We start from the raw sequence: 24,131 nt of genomic DNA on the forward strand, positions 1-24,131 counted from the left end.
CATCTTGTTGTCCGCCGCGAGGTGGGAGGAGGGGAATGTACGACAGTGCGGTGCAACGCAATTTCCAAAAAATGAAACAAGCGCTCTCTTAGTCTCTTTCTTGCATTTGTTGTTGGGAGAAAAAAATATATATCATATAAGAAAAGTGTATATGGGAGTTTGGTGGGCCGAATCCGCGCGAGCGGCCTGGCCTGGCACAGGCGATGCGTAGGGTGGTCCCAAGCGCGCCCTACCTAAATCCCTCCTGCTCTACCACCACCCAGCCGCCGTTCCGTTCCGCCCATACCTTACCCCTCCCCACCACCCGCGCCTGCGTCGCCGCCGGCGCCGTCGCCGTCGCCCGTCCCTCCTCGTCGGGGCGTCGCCGTCTCCGCCCCGCTCGTCCACAGCGTCTTGTCCAGCCACCGAGTCTTGAGGTACGAGCTTGTTTTCTTTCCTCCATCCCGTCCAGCGAGTGGTCAAATCACCTTCGGAGCTTGCGCGTTGCAGGTCCCGCCGGCAGGCCGCCACCATGTGCGGCATCCTCGCCGTCCTCGGCGTCGGCGACGTCTCCCTCGCCAAGCGCTCGCGCATCATCGAGCTCTCCCGCCGGTAACACGCCCACCCCGCCGTTTCACCCCGCTCCCTTTCTGTGTTCCCCTGCGAGCGCGCGCGCCTCCGAGGGTTAGAATTGAATTCGGCGGTGGATTTGTGTGGTCATGAATAGTAGGCGAGATGTGGGTCAACTTTGGCCGGGTGATGTCGTTCTCGCCTTATTTACCATTTTTAGTTATTTGACCTGTCACTTTTCTTTTTGGTTATGAAAAAGTCATTTGGCTTATTTAGTATGGAGATATTCATGTACAGTTTGTGTTAGACGAATTGTTGATATACCGGGGAAATCGTGGTTAGCCTTTTACCGATGCAAGTTTATTTTGATGCGATGGCCTTCTATTTCGGGGGAGCGTGTCTGTCCTGAGGAACTGTGAGGTTCTGGGTTTTGGGAGTAGAGTATGTGTACTGTGCTTAGGCGTGCTTTCGTTGAGGCATGGAAATGTTCAAGTGATAATTTGGAAACCAGTGGCAGTTTTTGTTGCTTACCGATGTGCTTTGCTTGTGTGATTGTGCATGCTGATGTACCTGAATGCTATTGATTTCTAACTTATTGAAATGCATTACTTGTAGCAATCCATCCATATTGTGTACATGTGCAATCGTAGAATTTTTTTATTGTAGAATTAGGACAGTGTAGTGAGGTGTATAGGATTCTATCTGTAAAACCATGCAACATTATGCGTGTAAATGTGCGTTTTACTTGGGATGCTGCAAAATGTCCGCTCTATAAATGTGCATGCCTTAGTTGGGCTGCGGCAAGATGTCCCCTTGTACCCTTTTATGTAATTGCAGTCAGATAGTCGAGGATGTTAACATGGGATTGCGGTCAAATGTCGTTTATCCACCAACCTGTAGAAACCTTCACTTCTATATCTACTGAAAAATTCTTTTACAAATAGGTTAGGACATTATGATTTTCCAAGTGTTAGCAAAACCTAGCTTGCTGTGTCTTAGGACTTGCTGTGTGCGACTTCTCCATCTTTACGAACTGCACGGTCATGGGGTAACAGTTTTCAGGGTTTTAATTTAGCTTAGAGAGAGTTGTTGTTCAACACAAAGTTGCGTTAGATTAAACTGGAATTAGAAATTTTCTGTACTGTAGTGACTGAAAACCTCTGTGTGCTTCTTGTTATTTAAATGTTCTTAGGTGATACATGGTTCATTATATGAAATCTTATGCACCCACTGATCTCAGTCTACCATTTTTGATAGATTACGGCACAGAGGCCCTGATTGGAGTGGTATACACAGCTTTGAGGATTGCTATCTTGCACACCAGCGGTTGGCTATTGTTGATCCCACATCTGGAGACCAGCCATTGTACAACGAGGACAAAACAGTTGTTGTGACGGTCAGTATCTGGAGTGAGAATGACACTTTTTCATTTATCTTATTTGTGCTTTCATGATTCATTTCTATGTATAACACATGATTACGTCTCACTATTCTGCTATTAGTAACTAGCATTTGGTAGTATACTTTTGTGATGGGATTTTGGAAATGTTGTCTATGGAGCTCTGCTCAATACATCTTGTGAGACACGACCTACCCACCATATTTGCGTAACTAAACTAATTCTGTTTGACATTTCCAGGTGAACGGGGAGATCTATAATCATGAAGAACTGAAAGCTAAGCTGAAACCTCATAAATTCCAAACTGGTAGTGATTGTGAAGTTATTGCTCACCTAGTAAGTTTCTACTCTTATTTCTCTATGTTCAGCTTCTTTTGGTGTCCTATTGTGTAACTTGGATTCTGCTAACACTTCTAAATGTTATCATCCTCCAGTGCTTATATTTTATATGTTAACATCTGTACTTCCAAATTCTATTGATTTCACAGTATGAGGAATATGGGGAAGAATTTGTGGATATGTTGGATGGCATGTTCTCATTTGTGCTTCTTGATACACGTGATAAAAGCTTCATCGCTGCCCGCGACGCTATTGGCATCTGTCCTTTATACATGGGCTGGGGCCTTGATGGTACGCACGGAATATGTTCTTGTAGCTACTTGTCTGTTTGATCAAAATCACGACCATGTAGTTATAGCCTTTTTCCTCTCAAATTTATCTTGTTCTGGACTTTCTGTACGGTTTGCTTGGTTATTCAACTGTTTAAACGGTCACTCAATGTATCATGGGGAGGTGGAAAACAGGCTGCATGTAGGTTCATTTAAATTCAAGTTAAGATTAGAAGTAGATATATCATCGCTTGCCTACTTCATTAGATTAGAATTGGACAAGGCTAATTCATTTGCAGAAATAACAATAAAAGATAATAACCCTAGATCTATCATCGGCTCACATCCTATAAAATTGGAGTGGTATCTCTCACCATTTGCAATTTGATAGCTAGAATATAGAGGTGTTACTCCCTCTGTCCGTATTGATAAGGCGTATTGTGATTGTAAAAGTTTAATCTTTGACCGTATTTTTTTATAATATTTGTTACTAGTTAAAAAATCACAATCAAGGGAAAGAGCTTTTTTATTCGAATCTAATGCTATAAATTTTGTGTCACATAGCTCATGTAGGATGAGATTAAATTTTGGGTCAGATCTTTAGACAATCAAAATATGCCTTGCATACCTGGATGAAGGAAGTATCTAGGTTGTGATGAGTGATGACGCCCATGATATATGTGCAACTAGAACGTCTGATGGGGAAGATTTGGATAGACATAATATTTGCGAAGCTGACTGTTAAATTTGCAACGGAGTTAGCTATGCAAAGATTCTGAGATGTTCCGTGAACTGTTGAAAACTATGGTTGGCTGTCTGCATTTGCAAGTACACAGTTCTGGAACAGTAGGCACTGTAGTGTTTGTATGTTTCACAACTTGGCACAGTTATATGGTTTTAAGTAGCTGCTACAAATCTACTATGCATTAATTTGTACATTCATTGTTATTCCAGGGTCAGTTTGGTTTTCTTCTGAGATGAAAGCATTGAGTGATGATTGCGAGCGCTTCATATCTTTCCCCCCTGGACACTTGTACTCAAGCAAAACAGGTTCAAATGTCTTGCTGTAACAAATTGATGATCTCATCAGTCATTGTACTAGAAATGCAGAGTTGCAAACTCTGAAGGCAAAAATAGTATAAGCTACCATGTATGTTGTAATTATCCATTTGTCTTGCCTACTAATCTGCTTTCTAACATTCATCGTAGGTGGCCTAAGGAGGTGGTACAACCCCCCATGGTTTTCAGAAAGCATTCCCTCAGCCCCTTATGATCCTCTCCTCATCCGAGAGAGTTTTGAGAAGGCACGCCTTTCCTTACGCAATCTGTTACATTTCGTACCTTTTGATGCATAAATTATATGTTTATAGTTATTTAATGTTAATCTCTTTTTAATTTTGTTTCATGTTGATATGATGTATCCGTGCCTCTGATTAGGCGATGCTTGTTTGGAATACCCTGGTTGATAATTCATGAGTAGTAATAGGTTATTGTAGCTCCCTGCAATCACAGTTATGTCTTAGACTTAATGCGATGATTTCTGTATTAAGATCTTAGACAGATGGCATTTTATTCGGAATCATGCTAATTGGTTATTAAGTATGTACGGAGTATAAACAAATTATTGTGTCTGACTGACGCATATTTTATAAGCTAAGTTTCTTTACGTATATCATCTACTCCCTCTGTCCGGAATTAACTGTCGCTAAAATGAGTGTATCTACGCACTGAAACGGGTTGTACTATATTTCTTAGATGAATTGTAAAATTTGCAGGCTGTTATCAAGAGGCTAATGACTGATGTGCCATTTGGTGTTCTCTTGTCTGGTGGGCTTGACTCTTCTTTGGTGGCTTCTGTTGTTTCACGCCACTTGGCAGAAACAAAAGTTGCCAGGCAGTGGGGAAACAAACTGCACACCTTTTGCATTGGTTTGAAGGTACATTTCTCAATGTTGTTTACTGGTGTATCTCCATTGCTGAGAATCTTTCAAAATTTAAGTTGTTTTCTTGCTCTTATGAGTACCTTATACAAGAAAAAAGAGGGTTTTCAGTGTAGTAACATAAGCAGAGGATAAAATATGATAGAAGTTCTGACACGTTTCAAATTTTTGTAGGGTTCCCCTGATCTTAAAGCTGCTAAGGAAGTTGCTGACTACCTTGGCACAGTCCATCATGAATTACACTTCACAGTGCAGGTTCGCTATTTTTATTTGTCCTTTGCATAGAGGAAGAGACATCATGAAGTTATTAATTCATCTGAAAAAAAAATCGTAGGAGGGCATTGATGCTTTGGAAGAAGTTATTTATCACATTGAGACGTATGATGTCACGACCATTAGAGCAAGTACCCCAATGTTTCTAATGTCTCGGAAAATCAAATCGTTGGGTGTGAAGATGGTTCTTTCGGGAGAAGGTTCCGATGAAATATTTGGTGGTTATCTTTATTTTCACAAGGCACCAAACAAAAAGGAATTCCATGAGGAAACATGTCGGAAGGTAATTAAAGATAAAATTTCTCCTTTTGGTTTATGTCTGCTAAGTTGTTTAGATGGTCAGCTGATTAACTTATTTGAGTTGTTTTTCCTGGTGTTTAGATAAAAGCTCTCCATTTATATGATTGTTTGAGAGCAAACAAAGCAACTTCTGCCTGGGGTCTCGAGGCTCGTGTTCCGTTCCTCGACAAAAACTTCATCAATGTAGCAATGGACCTGGATCCGGAATCTAAGATGGTATGTAATTTCTTGCTATTATACCCTAATTTCACTCTAGCTCTATCCATTTATTACAACTAGGATTATCATCTTATATTTGTCATCTTGAAAAAAAATAGATAAGACGTGATCTTGGCCGGATAGAGAAATGGGTTCTGCGTAATGCATTTGATGATGATGAGAAGCCCTATTTACCGAAGGTTGGAGAAGTTCATCCTTTTATTCTGTTTTATTTGCTCTGTTACTTGCATGAGCTTGCGTGTGTGCTCATAAGGAGGATTTATTTTCTGTGAACAGCACATTCTTTACAGGCAAAAAGAACAGTTCAGCGATGGTGTTGGGTACAGTTGGATTGATGGATTGAAGGACCATGCTAATGCACATGTATGCCATCTTTTCTTTGTCAAACCATTCATAAGTTGACAATTGTTTATTTATTCGACTTGCGCCCGCTAGAATTGACGTTTTCTCCTATTCATGTTCAGGTGTCAGATTCCATGATAACGAACGCCAGCTTTGTTTACCCTGAAAACACACCCACAACAAAAGAAGCCTACTATTATAGGACAGTATTTGAGAAGTTTTATCCCAAGGTCCAGAAGCTACAACCAGCATTTACTTTTATCATGATATTCCAAGCTATTTCATTTGCATGGTAAAAAACATTAACGCCTGCTCTTCACTTGACTAACAATTCAATTGCGCAGAATGCTGCTAGGCTAACGGTGCCAGGAGGTCCCAGCGTTGCATGCAGCACCGCGAAAGCTGTTGAATGGGACGCCGCCTGGTCCAAGCTCCTCGACCCATCTGGCCGTGCTGCTCTCGGTGTGCATGACGCGGCATATGAAGAAGAAAAGGCTCCTGCGTTGGCCGATCATGTCTTCCGTCCACCAGCCCACGGGGAGAGCATCCTAGTCGAAACTGGTGTTCCAGCAGCAGCTGTTTAACTTTCCATTCCATGGTTTCATAAAATGCTTGAGAAAATGTTGTCGCTTAGTTCAATTCTAGCTTTGCAACTTGTCCGTAGCTTCAATCATTCAGTGTAGAAATTCCTTTGCTCCATTTTCCTTGATGCTTGCTGTTATGTTTTGCTTTTCGCATGTATGTACTAAGTTTATGTGGTGAGCAGTGCATTGTAAATATTTCACCATGGTTGTACCATCCGAGTTGCTCAATGTCTGGTTTGCAAACTGCAAAAGTTTCATTAATAAACTCCAATGTTGGTTTCTGTATTAGTTGATTTGTTGGTGTTGCTCATGTTAGCATTATCAACTTTTGTTTTGGGGCTACTTCCGGCACTCCCAAGTCTGAAAACAAATAAACCTCGTCTAAAATGTTGTGAAAATTTTCAAAATCAGTGGCATAGACATACGAATATTAGTCAGGTCACAAAGTATCAAGTATGTGCTGTATTCAGCACTTAGCATTCAACGTGGTTGGTATTCAATTTCATCAACTGTAACTGACGTGAATTAAATTACATGAAATTGGCGAAACTCTTCCATGTACTGTGAAATTAATGGATCAATTTATCTATGTACCAAAGGGTGGATACAAAAATGAAATTTCAGCCTTCTAAAAAAAGTGTTCTAAAAAATGAAATTACAACCGCAACCAGGTTATGCGTCTTACAAATCTCGAGAGAAGATCACCAATTATAGAACAGGCAAAAAGACACCAAAAATGCTAAAGAAAGTCACCACGAAGCTACCAAAATTTCAGAACATGACATCCATAAAATGATCATAAGGTATGCACGTTAATTATTCAAATGCCCTTTGCTTTGGGGTGACGAGACTGCGGCACTGTCCCTGTCTAGGACTAACATTATCCCCACTCTTTCCTCATTTCGTTGGTGTGTTTATCACCAGCAGATGGCATGTGGAGCCGTGTCTCGTTTTCTGGGATCTGATGAATCCATCTAGATTCGGCCAGCTTTCATGGTCTTTGGAGTTTCTAGAGGCTCTTATCGGCATTTTCTTCTCCAGGGTGGCAATTTGCTTTGTAGATCGCGGCTGTCGACGTCTCCTCATCTACATTGATGACTTCCCGTCTGCTGCATCTACAAGCTCTTGGGTTTAAGAAAGTCTGCTCCACCACCACGCCGGATGAAGGAGGAAGAAGACTTTAGCACACCCCATTATTTGAACAGTTTGCCTAATTCACATCTAGATGTTTTTAAGGATGTCACATCTAACCTCCAACAAATATATAATGCAGCAATAAGAAACAAAAAAAAAATAGACTACAAACAGAGTGAAAATCAGTTTAGATGTGACATAACTATGTCACATCTAGATGTGCCTTAAACAGACCCTTGTTTGAATGTAATTTTATCTTTCTGCATGGGTGTATTTTTAAGGTATGTGATACTTTAATATATGGCTTTGAGCCCTTCGCAAAGAAAAGAAAACAAAGAACAACGACTTGGCTGCTTTTCGAATTAGTAAAGTTTATTATATGATCGATCTCAAAGGGAAAAATGTGTTTATTATATGACCAGATTGCAACTATAGAAGTCAACTTCAAAAAAAGAAAAAAGAAAAACCCAGAGAAGTCAGAGATTTTCCATGACTGGATCTAGCTGAAAAGGGAAACGAAAGGGAAACGTTTGGGGCCGGGGCACCGGCCGAAGCTTCGGCCGGTCCAGTCCACGCGCGCGCGATGCGACCCACTCACGAGCAACCACGTGGCGCGATGGACCCGAGACGACTAGTCCTCCTCCCTTTTCTCTTCTTCCTCTCGCGCATCTCTCTCTTTCTCTCTACCCGCTGCCATGGTCAACGCATCGCCCCGCGCCGCAGGCCTCCTAGGCGCGCCGCCGTTCAGCAGATCTGGCCGCCCTCGACCAGATCCACGCGGATCCGCGTGCATCGGAGCGCTCCCTACCTCGCCGGACCCGACCACGCCGGAGCTGCAACCAGCCATGGCAGGCCTGCACCCGAGGCCCAAATTTGCTGGAACAGGCTGGCGAGTGCTGCAACCGTTGACAGGAAAGCTTCAACCCAAGATTAAAAATGCTTCAACCGTATATACAGAAAGCTGTAAGCGTTCAGTGCTATCGAGGGAAGCTACTACCATCTATATAAAATGCTACAAACTTTGATGAAAAACAGCTTCAACCGAACGATAGAGAAAAAATTTCAACCAGACGCTGCTCAAAAAGAAAAAAAGTTTCAATCGTTTACAGAAAAGCTTCCATCGTAGAGGGGAAAAGCTTCAACCATTGAGATAAAAGCTACAACCGTGTCAATTTTTTGCTACTACCGTCTGTGTTTTTGCTACATCCATTCGTGCGGCCATGGTGCTTTTTTACGACTGAGCTGTGACCGGCGACGACGAGGACGGCATTTTTGTTGCAACATCCTCGTTTTTTGCTACCATTGGCGATGTGTTTTGCTACATCCGATTAACATTTTTGCTACAATGGCGACATCGATGGATTTTTTTGCTGCAACCGTTGTCTTCATTTGCTACGACTGACACGGAAAAATGCTACCACGGGGCATCTCTGTTTTTTGCTGGAACCAATCGGTGAGGCGGAGCTGCATCCATGGCACTCCGACGAGCAGCGGGGGCAGCGAGCGGTCGGGGCGAGCTGAGTCCCGGAGCGCGGGGCGGCCCCGACGGGCGGCCGGGGCGGCGAGCGGACGGCGAGCGGACTGGACGAGCTGAGTCGCGGAGCTGCATCCATGGCGCTCCGGCGGGCGGCCGAGGCGGCGAGCGGTCAGCTCCAACCGGCGGCCGGGGTGGCGAGCGGCCGGGGTGAGCTGAGTGCCGGAGCGTGGGGCGGCCCCGACGGGCGGTCGGCAAGGCGAGCGCTCAGGGAGACGAGGACACGGTAAAAAAAAAATAACAGAGGAGCTCGAATCTGACGGTGTTGCACAGCAGATCGGGCGGCTGGGAGCAGACCGGCCGAAACATTCGGCCGGTGCGCCGGCGCCTACCGGTGCCCGAAACGAAAACTTAGACACAACCGAGCCTTCCCAAGTGCATGCTCAGGCGATCGATCGAGATCCCCATGTCCAACCCCCCCTCCCGCCGGCACCTCCCACCACCACCAGGGCCTTCTCCGTCCCGGTCCACGGCGATCCATGACGCCGACTGCAGGACACTACTCCCTACTCCTCCTGCAAGTACGTACGCTGGCTCTCCAACGCATCTCGGTTCTTCTGCTTTAGGTGAAAATCGTCGATCTCGTCGTGCCTCCAACTGTTTTTTGGGGGAAGGTTCAACCGATCAGTTCAGCTCGATCTGGATAAGAAAACCTAGTGCATGCTCATGCGATCGAGATCAGAAAACCTAGTTGCTCTAGGAAATCCACTGCGGCTTAGTGTAACCTGACTGACTGCTTGTTTTAAGTTTCAGTTTGTCTAATTCACATCTGATGTTTTTTTAAGGATGTCACATCTAAGCTCCCACAAATATATATAATGCAGCAATAAGAAAAAAAAACTAGGACAAAAAAAATCAACCATAAACAGAGTGGACATCAGCTTAGATGTGACATAATTATATCACATCTAGATGTGTCCTAGACAGACCCTTTAAGTTTTCACGCACAAGTGTTTTTCATCTTTTATTGCTCTCAAGCAGTCCTGGTTCTTGACAGTTTATGTAGTTCTCTCTTGCAAAATTCGAGTTGCATGGGAAAAAGTGATACTACTGCATACTTACAAGCTGCACCGAATTGCAGATAGTAGACAAGAGGCCCGGTCTGCAGAAACAAATAGTGCATCGCGCCGACAACAAGGCGATTTTTCACAAGGTGCCCGAAATATGAGACAAATACCTGTTTTTGAGCAACTCCCACAGGTATATATATCTTCTTGCTGGCAGTAAAATATTCCGATCACAAGGAGACGTCTATCACAGGATCCCCAGAAAAAAAAATAAACTGCTATCACATGAATATATGATGCATCTACGCCTAGGAATTTTGCTTGCTTTTTGCAAATAATTTCTCAATGCGATGCTTGTTTCCATAAGAAACACTAGTTCCAGTTCATCGTGAATCGCGATAGTAGCTATCGTGAATCGTGAGCAACTAGTATTTCCTGAGGGCCAAAGGCCATTACATATACATGTGTGTCAAAGTGCAGAAAACCCCTTATATAACAGGGATATACCAAAAAAGGAATATACACATCTACCCCCCTCTCAAACTCATGGTGGATCAACAACACTGAGTTTGGAGAGAAAAAAGCTCGAAACTCCAAGGCTGCCAATGCTTCCTACTCTCCTACGGCCGGAGAGCTCTCTACAGCTGCCGCTGGGGACGCCGCCGAGGACCGTGAACATGGGACAGGTCCCCTCGATCGCAACAGATGGGGTCCCCCGTGCCTATGTCTCGCGAAGGCCTACTGGCGGGTGACGGATCTACATGAGCGAGAGCCGGAGCCGCGTCAGCATGAGAGGATCATCCTCAACTCCAATTTTGACCGGGGATTGGGCCTCCCGGTTCATCCTTTCCTTCAAATGGTGGTAGACCACTTCGAGGTGTAGCTTCACCATATTCCCCCAAACACCATTGCCCTCCTCTCTGGGTTCGTGAAACTGTGCTAGGCCTTTCTCGGCATCCCGTCAGGTTGGGCCTTATTCAAGCATTACTTTTACGTTGAGCCACAAACAGTATCGACGGACCTCTATTAGACATGTTGCGCACTCGGCATCCACGCCAAGTGCACGGCGAGCTAATTCGAGATGAAGTGGCCCGACTCGCTGAAGGTGGAGATCCACGTGGCTTAACTACTTGGAGCCGTGGACTCCAGTGAAATCTACCTATATTGGTTGAGAAGTTAAGAAAAGCAGGAATGCACTTTCAGCTAATGGGCATGATCACAGCATCCCTCTATCAGGATCAAACATTCCTGAAATCTACGCAACAGTATATTTGAAAAAAAATGCAACTGAATACTGTAGCTTTAGATTTACTCCATCCATCCGGAATTACTTGACACTCAAACGGATGTATGTGGCACTATGCCGATGGAGGTTGTACAATTGTTACAATTATGGCTTTTAAATTTGCATCAGCTGTTTTTTTACCGCAGCAATCCACATGTTTCTTTGTGGTGGTCATTTCAGCTGCATTGTATGATTTCAACTGAATCAAAATGCAAAAGCAATAATATTCCGAGAATAGAACTTCGTAAAGGTATCGCCATATTTTCACCCTATGTGCTTTGCTTCAATTCTTTGATTAGCTCCCAATGCGTTTTCAGTAGACAATTAGCATTATGAAACTAATCGCTAGCCCAAGTAAATGCCCAAGTGGTTCAGAGAACGCAATGATCAGCAGCTTACTCGATCGATCCATGATTAGGGTATTAAGGGGGCAAAGTTCCTCTGTAGCTCGAGCTCTACGTTACCCATTATCTTGTCCGTCTATTTCGCATTGAGATCTATGCACCTGGAGCATCAATAACATCATAACCTTTGCATGCAGCGATTAGTAGCTTGCATGGACTGTAGTATAGTGCACTGTACATGCACGTGATGGAGATGGCTAGAGGCACAAGGAAAAGTAAAATAAACAAAAGGATTTTCGGTGGGATCTTCTGTGAACCCAATGCAGTTTTCTTAGGCTGAATTACATCAAGCCTCATGGCTTTGTGTACAAATAATCTCGAAAAGTATGCGCCACAGCAGGTCCCCATGTCCTGCATGCTTTACTGTTTGAGAGAGAGTAAGAAGAGACATCACGAGAGAGAGAGAGTCAGAGATAAAGTCCTTTTTGTTTTTTAGAAAACTCGGCATGCAGCACAAACGGTCGCCTCCCCTGACAGGCTGACACACACTCTCTCCTTTTTTTCTATTCCAGGAGCTCCGAGCATGTGACACTGTTGGCGCTGCACATCATCTGTCAACATGCATGTCGGACACAACTGTGTCAGGAGATTAGTGAGTACATCCTGCAGATGCACTGTTGACATGTCAGTGTCTTGCACATATCTCAACGGGGCTCAATGACCTAGATAAGAGGTCCCGTGAAGCTCGAGCTATATAAAACCACTCTCATTGATTAACTATTAGTCTACAAAGTGGATCATGCCGTTTGATTATGAGAGACCTTCTATCATGAGCTAAATAACGACGAAGAAACATGTCGCCGGGGCCCATAACTGGGCACTTCTCTAAAAGTAATAAAACTAAAAAACTTCTCAAAAAGTAACTGCTAGCTGGGTGTTGCTGATTTTGATTCCAAAAATATGCATGCATCGAAAACAAAATTGGTGGTATGTCTAAGATTTTAAATGGTTTTGATGTAGAAGTGGATGAGTAGCAGCTACTATACCCAAGGCAAGACTTGATTGGAATACAAAGTCAACTTTATACATAAAGGGTATTGGTGGATGGTGGCATGGTCAACACCTCGGTAGCAGAGGCAGTCACAGTTACACAATTACTGATGTTGTCAGATTTACATAAATATGTCATGGGAACAAATGTCAATTTTTGTTGAGATGATGTTTATTGATCTTGCTAGGAGGTTGATCTAGACTTGGTCAAGTCTTCGATCTACTTTTAGCCAACAATTATGTATTTGCCGGTGGTTCTGTCTTCTCCCCTGGAGAAAATCTGCTCATATGGGCATCTCAGAAGCAGAAGATCATTGCTATGTCTTCCTGTGAGGCGGAGTATGAGCGGCGGCCACAACTGCTATGCAGGCAGTGTGGTCGAGCAGGCTGCTCGGTGACATTTATCAGCGTACTAAACCGAGAAGCGTCCAGTTGGTGCTGGAGAAAAAATTGGCGACCGCGCTAAGCAAGAACCCTGTACATAACAATTGAAGCAAGCATATTGATTTGAGGTACAACTTCATTCGAGAATGTGTTGAGATTGGCAAGATTGACCTTGATTATGTGGGTACTCAGGACCCACTTGCGGATGCTCTCACCAAGTTCCTGGGCACAATTCAGCTCATGGAGATGAAGAGAAGGATTGACATCCAGGATGTGCAACATGGAGGACACAAGGGATTTGTTAGGATTTACTTACTTTTTAAACACAGTACAGACGCAAGCGCTTATATACATGCGCATACACTCACCTGTATGAAAGCACACGCGCACACCCTAGCCCTATCAGCATCTCCGAAGGACTGAGATCCGCCCAATAGTATATTTAAAAAAAAGCAAATGAATACTGTAGCTTCAGATTTACTCCCTCCATCCGGAATTACTTGACGCTCAAACGAATGTATGTGGCAATATGCCGGACGGAGGTAGTACTATTGTTACAATTATAGCTTTTACATTTGCATCAGCTATTTTTTTACCGAAGCAATCCACATGTTTCTTTGTGGTGGTCATTTCAGCTGCATTGTATGATTTCAACTCAATCAAAATGCAAAAATAACAATATTCTGAGAACAGAACTTCGCAAAGGTATCGCCATATTTTCACCCTATGTGCTTTGCTTTAATTCTTTGATTAGCTCCCTATGCGTTCAATAGAGAAGTATAATTATGAAACTAATCGCTAGCCCAAGGAAATGCCCAAGTGGTTCAGAGAACGCAATGGTCAGCAGCTTACCCAATCGATCCATGATTAGGGTATTGATTAACTATTAGTCTACAAAGTGGATCATGTCGTTTGATTATAAGAGATCTTCTATCATTCGCCAAATAATGACGAAGAAACATCTGGCCGGGGGCCATCACTGGGCACTTCTCGAAAAGTAATAAAACCAAACCACTTCTCAAAAACTAACTGCTAGCTGGGTGTTGCTGATTTTGATTCCAAAAATATGCATGCATCAGAAACAAAATTGGTGGGATTTCTAAATTTTTAAATGGTTTTGATGTAGAAATGGACGAGTAGCAGCTACTATACCGAAGGCAAGACTTGATTGGAATACAAAGTCAACTTTGTACATAAAGGGTATTGGTGGATGGTGGCCATAACTGGGCACTTCTCCAAAAGTAATAAAAGTAAACCACTTCTCAAAAAGTAACTGCTAGCTGGGTGTTGCTGATTTTGATTCCAAAAATATGCATGCATCCGAAACAAAATTAGTGGTATGCCTAAGATTTTAAATGGTTTTGATGTAGAAGTGGATGAGTAGCAGCTACTATACCCAAGGCAAGACTTGATTGGAATACAAAGTCAACTTTGTACATAAAGGGTATCGGTGGATGGTGGCATGGTCAACACCTCGGTAGCAGAGGCCGTCACAGTTACACAATTACTGATGCTGTCAGATTTACATAAATATGTCATGGGAACAAATATCAATTTTTGTTGAAATAATGTTTATTGATCTTGTTGGGAGGTAGATCTAAACATCTTCCAGTCTTCGATCTACTTTTAGCCAACAATTATGTTTTTGCCGGTGGCTCTGTCTTCTTCCATGGAGAAAATCTGTTCACATGGACGGCTCAGAAGTAGAAGATCATTGCTATGTCCTCCTATGAGGCGGAGTATGTTACGGCGGCCACAACTGCTATGCAGGAAGCGTGGTCGAGCAGGCTGCTCGGTGACATTTATCAAAGTACTAAACCGATAAGCGTCCAGTTGCTGCTGGACAAAAAATTGGTGATCGGGCTAAGCAAGAACCCTGTACATCACAATTGTAGCAAGCATATTAATCTGAGGTACAACTTCATTCGAGAATGTGTTGAGATTGGCAAGATTGACCTCGATTATTTGGGTACTGAGGACCAACTTGCGGATGCTCTCACCAAGTCCCTGGGCAGAGTTCGGCCCATGGAGCTGTAGAGAAGGATTGGCATCGAGGATGTGCAACATGGAGGACACAAGGGATTTGTTAGTTTTTACTTACTTTTTTAAACACGGTACAGATGCAAGCGCTTATATACACGTGCATACACTCAGCCCTATGAATGCACACACGCACACCTACCCCTATGAGCATCTCCGAAGGACTGAGATCTACCCAATAATATATTTTTAAAAAATGCAGCTGAGTACTGTAGCTTCAGATTTACTCCCTTCATCCAAATTACTCCCTTCAGATTTGCTACCACTGTGCCGGATGGGGGTAGTACTATTGTTACAATTATGGCTTTTACATTTGCATCAACTGTTTTTTTTACAGGAGCAATCCACATGTTTCTATGCGGTGGTCATTTCAGCTGCATTGTATGATTCCAACTAATCAAAATGCAAAAACAATAATATTCAGAGAATAGAACTTCACAAAGGTATTGCCATATTTTCACCCTATGTGCTTTGCTTCAATTCTTTGACTAGCTCCCCATGCGTTTTCAATAGACAAGTAGCATTATGAAACTAATCGCTAGCCCAAGTAAATGCCAAAGTGGATCGGAGAACGCAATGGTTCGCAGCTTTCCCGATCGACCCATGATTAGGGTATTGATTAAGTATTAGTCTACAAAGTGGATCATGTCATTTGATTATAAGAGATCTTCCATTGCTAGCTAAATAACGACGAAGAAACATGTGGCTGGGGCCATAACTGGGCACTTCTTGAAAAGTAATAAAACCAAACCACTTCTCGAATAGTAACTGCTAGCTGGGTGTTGCTGATTTTGATTTCAAAAATATGCATGCATCGGAAAGAAAATTGGTGGGATATCTAAGATTTTAACTGGTTTTGATGTAGAAGTGGACGAGTAGCAACTACTATACCCAAGGCAAGACTTGACTGGAATACAAAGTCAACTTTATACATAAAGTGTATTGGTGGATGGTGGCATGGTCAGCACCTCAGTAGCAGAGCCAGTCACAGTTACACAATTACAGATGCTGTCAGATTTACATAAATATGTCATGGAAACAAATGTCATTTTTTGTTGAAATAATGTTTATTGATCTTGCTGGGAGGTAGATTTAGACTTCGTCAAGTCTTCAATCTACTTTTAGCCAACAATTATGTTTTCGCCGATGGCTCTTCTTCTTCCTTGGAGAAAATCTGCTCACATGGGCGTCTCAGAACCAGAAGATCATTGCCATGTCCTCCTGTGAGGCGGAGTATGTTGTGGGGGCCACTGCTGGTATGCAGGCAGCGTGGTCGAGTAGGCTGCTCGGTGATATTTATCAGAGTACTAAACCGAGAAGTGTCCAGTTGCTGCTGGACAAAAAATTGGCGATCGTGCTAAGTAAGAACCCTGTACATCACAATTGTAGCAAGCATATTGACCTGAGGTACAACTTCATTCGAGAATGTGTTGAGATTGGCAAGATTGACCTCAATTATGTGGGTACTGAGGACCAACTTGCGGATGCTCTCACCAAGTCCCTGGGCAGAGTTCAACTATTGGAGCTGAAGAGAAGGATTGGCATCGAGGATGTGCAACATGGAGGACACAAGGGATTTGTTAGGATTTACTTACTTTTTTTAACACAGTACAGACGCAAACGTTTATATACACGCGAATACACTCACCCCTATGAACGCACACACGCACACCCTACCCTAATGAGCATCTCCGAAGGACTGAGATCTACCCAATAGTATATTTGAAAAAAATGCAACTGAGTACTGTAGCTTCAGATTTACTCCCTTCATCCAGAATTACTTGACGCTCAAACGGATGTATATAGCACTATGCCGGATGGGGCTAGTACTATTGTTACAATTATGGCTTCTACATTTGCATCAACTGTTTTTTTACCGGAGCAATCCACATGTTTCTTTGTGGTGGTCATTTCAGCTGCATTGTATGATTTCAACTGATTCAAAATGCAAAAGCAATAATATTATGAGAATAGAACTTCGCAAAGGTATTGCCATATTTTCACCCGACGTGCTTTGCTTCAATTCTTTGATTAGCTCCCTATGTGTTTTCAATAGACAAGTAGCATTATGAAACTAATCGCTAGCCCAAGTAAATGCCCAAGTGGATCAGAGAACGCAATGGTCCGCAGCTTACCCGATCGATCCATGATTAGGGGATTGATTAACTATTAGTCTACAAAGTGGATCATGCCATTTGATTATAAGAGACCTTCTATCGCTAGCTAAATAACGATGAAGAAACATGTAGTTGGGTGCCATAACTGGGCACTTCTCGAAAAGTAATAAAACCAAACCACTTATCGAATAGTAACTGCTAGCTGGGTGTTGCTGATTTTAATTCCAAAAATATGCATGCATCGGAAACAAAATTGGTGGGATATCTAAGATTTTAAATGGTTTTTATTTAGAAGTGGACGAGTAGCATCTACTCCCTCCGTCCAAAAATAGTTGTGAATGAATAAAAAGGGATGTATCTAGAACTAAAATACTTCTAGGTAGATCTCCTTTTATTCATTTTGATGAGAAGTATTTCCGGATAGAGGGAGTACTATACCCAAGGCAAGACTTGATTGGAATACAAAGTCAACTTTATACATAAAGGGTATTGGTGGATGGTGGCATGGTCAGCACCTCGGTAGCAGAGCCAGTCACAGTTACACAATTACTGATGCTGTCAGATTTACATAAATATGTCATGGGAACAAATATCAATTGTTGTTGAAATAATGTTTATTGATCTTGCTTGGAGGTAGATTTAGACTTCGTCAAGTCTTCGATCTACTTTTAGCCAACAATTATGTTTTCGCTGGTGGCTCTATCTTCTTCCTTGGAGAAAATCTGCTCACATGGGTGTCTCAGAAGCAGAAGATCATTGCTATGTCCTCCTGTGAGGCGGAGTATGTTGCGGCGTCCACAACTGCAATGCAGGCAGCGTGGTCGAGCAGGCTGCTCGGTGACATTCATTGGAGTCCTAAACCAAGAAGCGTCCAGTTGCTGCTGAAAGAAAATTGGCGATCGCGCTAAGCAAGAACCCTGTACATCACAATTGTAGCAAGCATATTTATCTAGGATACAACTTTATTCGAGAATGTGTTGAGATTGGCAAGATTGACCTCGATTATGTGGGTACTGAAGGACCAACTTGCGGATGCTCTCACCAAGTCCCGGGGCAGAGTTCAGCTCATGGAGCCGAAGAGAAGGATTGGCATCAAGGATATGCAACATGGAGGACACAAGGGATTTGTTAGGATTTACTTACTTTTTCTAACACAGTACAGACGCAAGCGTTTATATACACGCGCATATACTCAGCCCTATGAACGCAAACACGCACACCCTACCCCTGTGAGCATCTAACTGAGATCTCCCCAATAGTATATTTGAGAAAAATGCAACTGACTACTGTAGCTTCAGATTTACTGCCTCCATCCGTAATTACATGACGCTCAAAAGGATCTATGTAGCACTATGCCGGATGGCGGTAGTACTATTGTTACAATTATGGCTTTCACGTTTGCATCAGCTGTTTTTTTACCGGAGCAATCCACATGTTTCTTTGTGGTAGTCATTTCAGCTGCATTGTATTATTTCAACTGAATCAAAATGCAAAAACAATAATATTCTGAGAATACAACTTCGCAAAGGTATTGCCATATTTTCACCCTATGCGCTTTGCTTCAATTCTTTGATTAGCTCCCTATGCGTTTTCAATAGAGAAGTACCATTATGAAACTAATCGCTAGCCCAAGTAAATGCCCAAGTGGTTTAGAGAACGCAATGGTCAGCAGCTTACCCGATCGATCCATGATTAGGGTATTGATTAACTATTAGTCTTCAAAGTGGATCATGCTGTTTGATTATAAGAGATCTTCTATCATTAACTAATTAATGACAAAGAAACATATGGCAGGGGCCAAAACTGGGCACTTCTCAACAACTAATAAAACCAAACCACTTCTCGAAAAGTAGCTGCTAGCTAGGTGTTGTTGTATTTGATTCCAAAAATATGCATGTATCCGAAACAAAATTGGTGGGATATCTAAGATTTTAAATGGTTTTGATGTAGAAGCGGACGAGTAGCCCCCGCGTCACTCTTCCCCTAGGGCGACTCGGGTGGAGCCAAGAAACCTAGCCACTGCCGCCGCGAACTTCCTCCTCCTATCCCTCCTCCGCCGCCGGTGGACGCCGTCGGGCTAAGCCCGGGGGCTGACAGCGGTGGCGGGGGATCTCCTCTCTCACGCGTCTCTAGGTTGGGGCGGGCCCCCTAGGCGTGTGGCGGTGAGGCCGATCTGGGTTATGTGGCGGGACGGATGGCTGCGGCAGGTGGCGGGTGGCTGGCCCGTCCTTCGACATCAGCGACTAGGCACGGCGGGCGGCCCAGCCACAGACGGCGGCATGGGCTGCAGGCGCAGCGGCCGGCCTTTCCGGGCAACGGCTGTCGTCGTCGGCGGCGGCGGCCATCTAGGCTGCGGTGTCGTGCATACCACCTTCAGATCAGCGGCGGTGGCGTGGAGGGCCTGGTGGTCTCATCGGCAGCACCTCTGGTCAGACCTGTTCCGATCGATGCGACTGGCGGTGGTGGTCATCTCTTACATCATAGGTGGTCGGCCTTAGGCTGGGTGTTCAGATATCCAGATCCGTGATCCAGTAATGGCTGCGAGTCGGGAAGACATAGTTGCCGGTGAAAACCGAGCTGACGGCGGGCGATGACGGCGTTCTACGTCGTTACCTTCATGAAGGCATCATTGTGTTACTTATGTCGACCCACTCGTACTGCTCTGGGGGAAACCCTAGGATCTGGTCTTCCAGATCAATCGATGGCGGCACTACGATGGTGTTTCTCTCTTGGGAGCATCGTTTGTGGAGTAGTGCTGGTGGTCAGAGGCAGGAGGTGGAGCGGCTTTGTCTTGCATGGAGCTTCGGTTGAGATGTCAAGTCATGCCTGGCCGACAGGTGCTACGCTTTGTCATGCCTAGTTGGCAGGAGCTACGCATGACAGATCTTCCAGAGACTTCAAGTTGTGTCAGCTGGTGGTACTTGGCGACATGGTGCTGAGGTGTACCGACAGCGACCCCGACGTGCTCAGTAGTTCGCGCACAGGGTGGTGGAGCCGTTGGGCGCCGTGGTGGCGTTGACGGTAGTTAGACAGGCCAAGGATGAAGCGTCAGTACAGCTGTGAAGATGGAGTTGTGGTAGTTGGCGGTGACGGCCTTTGAGAGCCCGCCGGACTGGTGTGTCCCCCATACCGGACCTGTGGCTTGGTTGGGGCCTCAGGTCTTAGATGTTAGGCTTGGCTGCAAGGTCTGTGGTATTGGGCCCGGACTATCAACATCCCTTCATCAGCTGGATAGGAGTAGTGACAGTTGTCTCCTAGATGGTGGCTTCAAACTTAATGTCGTATTTATTTATAAGGTCTTTTGTGAATAATTAATAAAATGGCTGCATGCATCACTCAGATGCAGAGGCCGGGGGTGATCCTCCTTCTCTAAAAAAGTAGTGGACGAGTAGTACCTACTGCACCCAAGGCAAGACTTGACTGGAATATAAAGTCAACTTGATACATAATGGGTATTGGTGGATGGTGGCATGGGCAACACCTCGGTAGCAGAGGCAGTCACAGTTACACAATTACCGATGCTATCAGATTTACATAAATATGTCATGGGAACAAATGACATTTTTTGTTGAAATAATGTTTATAGATCTTGCTGGGAGGTAGATTTAGACTTCATCAAGTCATTGAACTACTTTTAGCCAACAATTATGTTTTCCCCGGTGGCTCTATCGTCTTCCTTGGATAAAATCTGCTCACATGGGCGTCTCAGAAGCAGAAGATCATTGCTATTTTCTCCTGTGAGGCGTAGTATGCGGCGGCGGCCACACCTGCAATGCACGCAGCGTGGTCGAGAGGGCTGCTCGGCAGCATTCATCAGAGTACTAAACCGAGAAGCAGCAAGCTCCTGGTGGACAAAAAATCGGTGATCGCGCTAAGCAAGAACCATGTACATCACAATAGTAGCAAGCATATTGATCTGAGGTACAACTTCATTCGAGAATGTGTTGAGACTGGCAAGATTGACATCGAATATGTGGGTACTGAGGGCCAACTTGCGGATGCTCTCACCAAGTCCCTGGGCAGAGTTCAGCTCATGTGGCTGAAGAGAAGGATTGGCATCGAGGATGTGCAACTTGGAGGACACAAGGGATTTGTGAGGATTTACTTACTTTTTTTAACACAATACAAACACCCTCACTTCCCCCTCTCCCGTGGCGTTCCTCGGCCATTGTGACGGTATGGTGGGGAGTGGGGCTGCCGAGCAGGAGGCTTTGTGGTCCCTTTCCCCCTGCTTCTGTTGGAGGTGCTAAGTCGACCACGCTCTCCACGTCTTCACCGACCATGAGGGGCAGGCATAGGATCGGGGAGTAGACACGTCAGGAGAGGTCTACGGAGGAGCTTATCGCTTTTGGTGGTATCATGGACCTGGTGTCGGCTGGCAGGCGTGTCAGCAACCGGATCCAGGAGCAACCAAACGCGGACGGCCTACAGTTAGGGCATTCCATGAGGGCGGCCAAGCTTCGCGATGTTGATGCAACTACAGGTATGCCATCCAATGAAAGTTGTTCCATTTTTCATTTCTCTGAACAAGAAATAATCAATAAGGCCTGTAACTTAGGAGTTTCAATATTGTCGGATGCGAAGGAAGTTGCCAAATCTGTTAATGACCTTTTAGACATAGAAGCGGAGCGGAATCTGAAATTATTCGTAACCTCGCGGCCGTTAGACCTATCAATGACAATGATATCAAAAATTTAGGGATATCAGCCCTTGAAAGCCTATGTAATAATCTCATGCCTACTATGGAGGCTGAAGGCGAAATAGAAGGGTCGGAGACTGAGGAAAATGTAGAGCCTTCAGTAATGGAAGATGTTGTCTTGAGTCTTTCCGTTAATAAGGATACGAAGGTCAAGATGGATAAGCCCAAGAGATCCTGGAAAAGGAAGTCGTATCCTACTTCAGCTGTTCGTAGAAGTGCTAGGGTTAAGCTTAATAAAAAATCCATGATGATCTATGAAAGGAATCTTTTGTAATAGCAGAGGTCTAGCAGACTTGGCTAAAAGAAGGTTCCTAGCAGAGACATCGATAGAGCAAAAACTAAATTTTATTGCACTGCTTGAAACAAGACGAGATAATTTCACCTCACAATTCCTTGGAACTTTATCTGGCGGAATGATTTTAATTGGCACAGTCTACCTCCTAGAGGAAGTTCCGGTGGGATATTGCTGGGGGTTAGGTGCGAAATGCTAGCAGTGATTAATGTTGTTCGGGGAGACTTTGCGATCAAGTTTCGGGTCAGCTCGAAGCTGGATGGTTTCCATAGGTCTCTGGTAGCTGTATATGGAGCAGCCCAACCCGAACTTAAACCAGATATCCTAGCGGACCTGGTACGGATTTGTGGGGATGAAACTCTTCCATTACTAGTTAGAGGATATTTCAATGTTATAAGAAGAAGAGATGAAAAGAACAACGATAACTTTGATGGACGTTGGTCCCTAATGTTTAACATGATTATCGAGAGTCTCAGTCTGAGGGAGATTGAACTAACAGGTAGACAGTTTACATGGGCCAATGCGTTGCCCAATCCAACTTATTAGAAGTTGGATAGGGTGCTCGCTAGTGTGGAATGGGAACAAAAATACCCATTGGTGTCGGCGCATACGATGCAGAGGGCGATCTCAGACCACACACCATTGCTAGTAGACTCGGGAGATGCAACACATATTGGTAAGAAGAAGACATTCTCTTTTGAACTAAGTTGGTTCAAGAAAGAGAATTCATGGCCATCATAGCACAAGAATGGGCAAAGCCTATGAGTCGACGATCAAGTTTAGAGAAATGGCAAAAAAAGACTAGACATCTAAGACAGTTTTTACGGGGTTGGGCCAGAAATGAGAGTGGGATTTACAAAAAATAAAAAGAACGACTCACCCAGTTACTAGATGCTTTGGACCTAAAAGCATAAGTGAACCTACTTGATGTGGCAGGACAAGCCACGAAATCCGGAGCTGAGCAACGCCTACGCGCTCTTCTTAGAGAAGAAGAGCTCAAATGGGCATTGCGTGCTAAGTTTCTCAAGGTTGTCCAAGGGGATGACAATACACAATTCTTTCACATGATTGTGAATGGTAAGCATAGGAAGAAGATATTAATCTAGCTAGAACAGGATGAAGGGACCGTACCGGGTCATGAGAATCTCAAATCGTATATCTCCTACCACTATATTCAACTTTTCGGGCCAACGGCAGAGAGCACAGTTTCCATAAATGAGTCTGTTATTGGAGATATCCCTCAACTTCGGTCAGAGGAGATTGATATTCTATCTACACCATTTACTGAGAAAGAGGTCCTCGATGCAATATCACAAATGAAACTGAATAAAGCACCATGACCAAATGGGTTCCCTGCAGAATTCTATAGGAAATGTTGGCACATTATTTAGGACGATCTTATGCCTATGTTTCAAGATTTTTTTAACGGTCACCTAGAACTTTTTCATCTTAACTTTGGTATGATTACGTTGTTGCCAAAGAAAGAAGAAGGAGTTCGGATCGAGCAGTTCAGGCCAACATGTCTTCTCAACGTGAGTTTCAAAATATTCACGAAATTGGGTACTAATAGACTGACATGGATCGCCCATTCGGTGGTGCAACCGAGTCAGGCGGCTTTCTTGCCTCAGAGGCACATCCTAGAAGGGGTCGTCGTCCTTCATGAAATGCTACATGAAATCCACTCGAAGAAACTAGATGGGGTTGTCTTCAAAGTGGATTTCGAGAAGGCAAATGATAAAGTTAAGTGGCCTTACCTTCAGCAGGCAATGCACATGAAAGGTTTTAACGAGGCTTGGCGGAACATGACTCATAAGGTATTGAGACAGGGGGATTCGATGTATCCTCTCTTATTTAACATAGTGGAGGATATGTTGACCGTTCTTATCGGTAGGGCCAAGGAAAACGGCCAAGTTGATGGGCTTGTTCCTCATATGGTCGATGGGGGAGTTTCCATTTTATAGTATGCTGATGACACTATCCTTTTCATGGAACATGATGTTGCAAAAGCTCGGAATATGAAACTAATACTAT

General features: G+C 44.0%; 1 protein-coding gene across 1 annotated transcript; it reads left to right on the top strand.

The window, feature by feature from the left end:
• Positions 1–262: 262 nt before the first annotated feature.
• Positions 263–6,495, top strand: LOC119349445 (asparagine synthetase [glutamine-hydrolyzing] 2-like). Its single transcript, XM_037617485.1, has 15 exons — positions 263–416; positions 490–591; positions 1,807–1,945; positions 2,189–2,284; positions 2,437–2,578; positions 3,511–3,606; positions 3,766–3,860; positions 4,332–4,493; positions 4,671–4,751; positions 4,831–5,052; positions 5,151–5,285; positions 5,387–5,467; positions 5,565–5,651; positions 5,753–5,860; positions 5,975–6,495. The coding sequence occupies exons 2-15, from the start codon at positions 512–514 to the stop codon at positions 6,212–6,214; spliced, it is 1,764 nt and encodes a 587-aa protein (XP_037473382.1). The 5' UTR covers positions 263–416; positions 490–511; the 3' UTR covers positions 6,215–6,495.
• The last annotated feature ends 17,636 nt before the right edge of the window (positions 6,496–24,131 follow it).

The sequence above is a fragment of the Triticum dicoccoides genome, chromosome 1B, assembly GCF_002162155.2.
Source record: "Triticum dicoccoides isolate Atlit2015 ecotype Zavitan chromosome 1B, WEW_v2.0, whole genome shotgun sequence".
NCBI lineage: Eukaryota > Viridiplantae > Streptophyta > Magnoliopsida > Poales > Poaceae > Triticum > Triticum dicoccoides.

What these genes read in the sequence shown, in the direction of transcription:
- LOC119349445 (XM_037617485.1), top strand. Translation starts at nt 512, where the DNA reads ATGTGCGGCATCCTCGCCGTCCTCGGCGTCGGCGACGTCTCCCTCGCC. An exon ending in TCCGAGAGAGTTTTGAGAAG is followed by an intron (nt 3,861 to 4,331) that starts GCACGCCTTTCC and finishes TAAAATTTGCAG; the next exon opens with GCTGTTATCAAGAGGCTAAT. An exon ending in AATTACACTTCACAGTGCAG is followed by an intron (nt 4,752 to 4,830) that starts GTTCGCTATTTT and finishes AAAAAATCGTAG; the next exon opens with GAGGGCATTGATGCTTTGGA.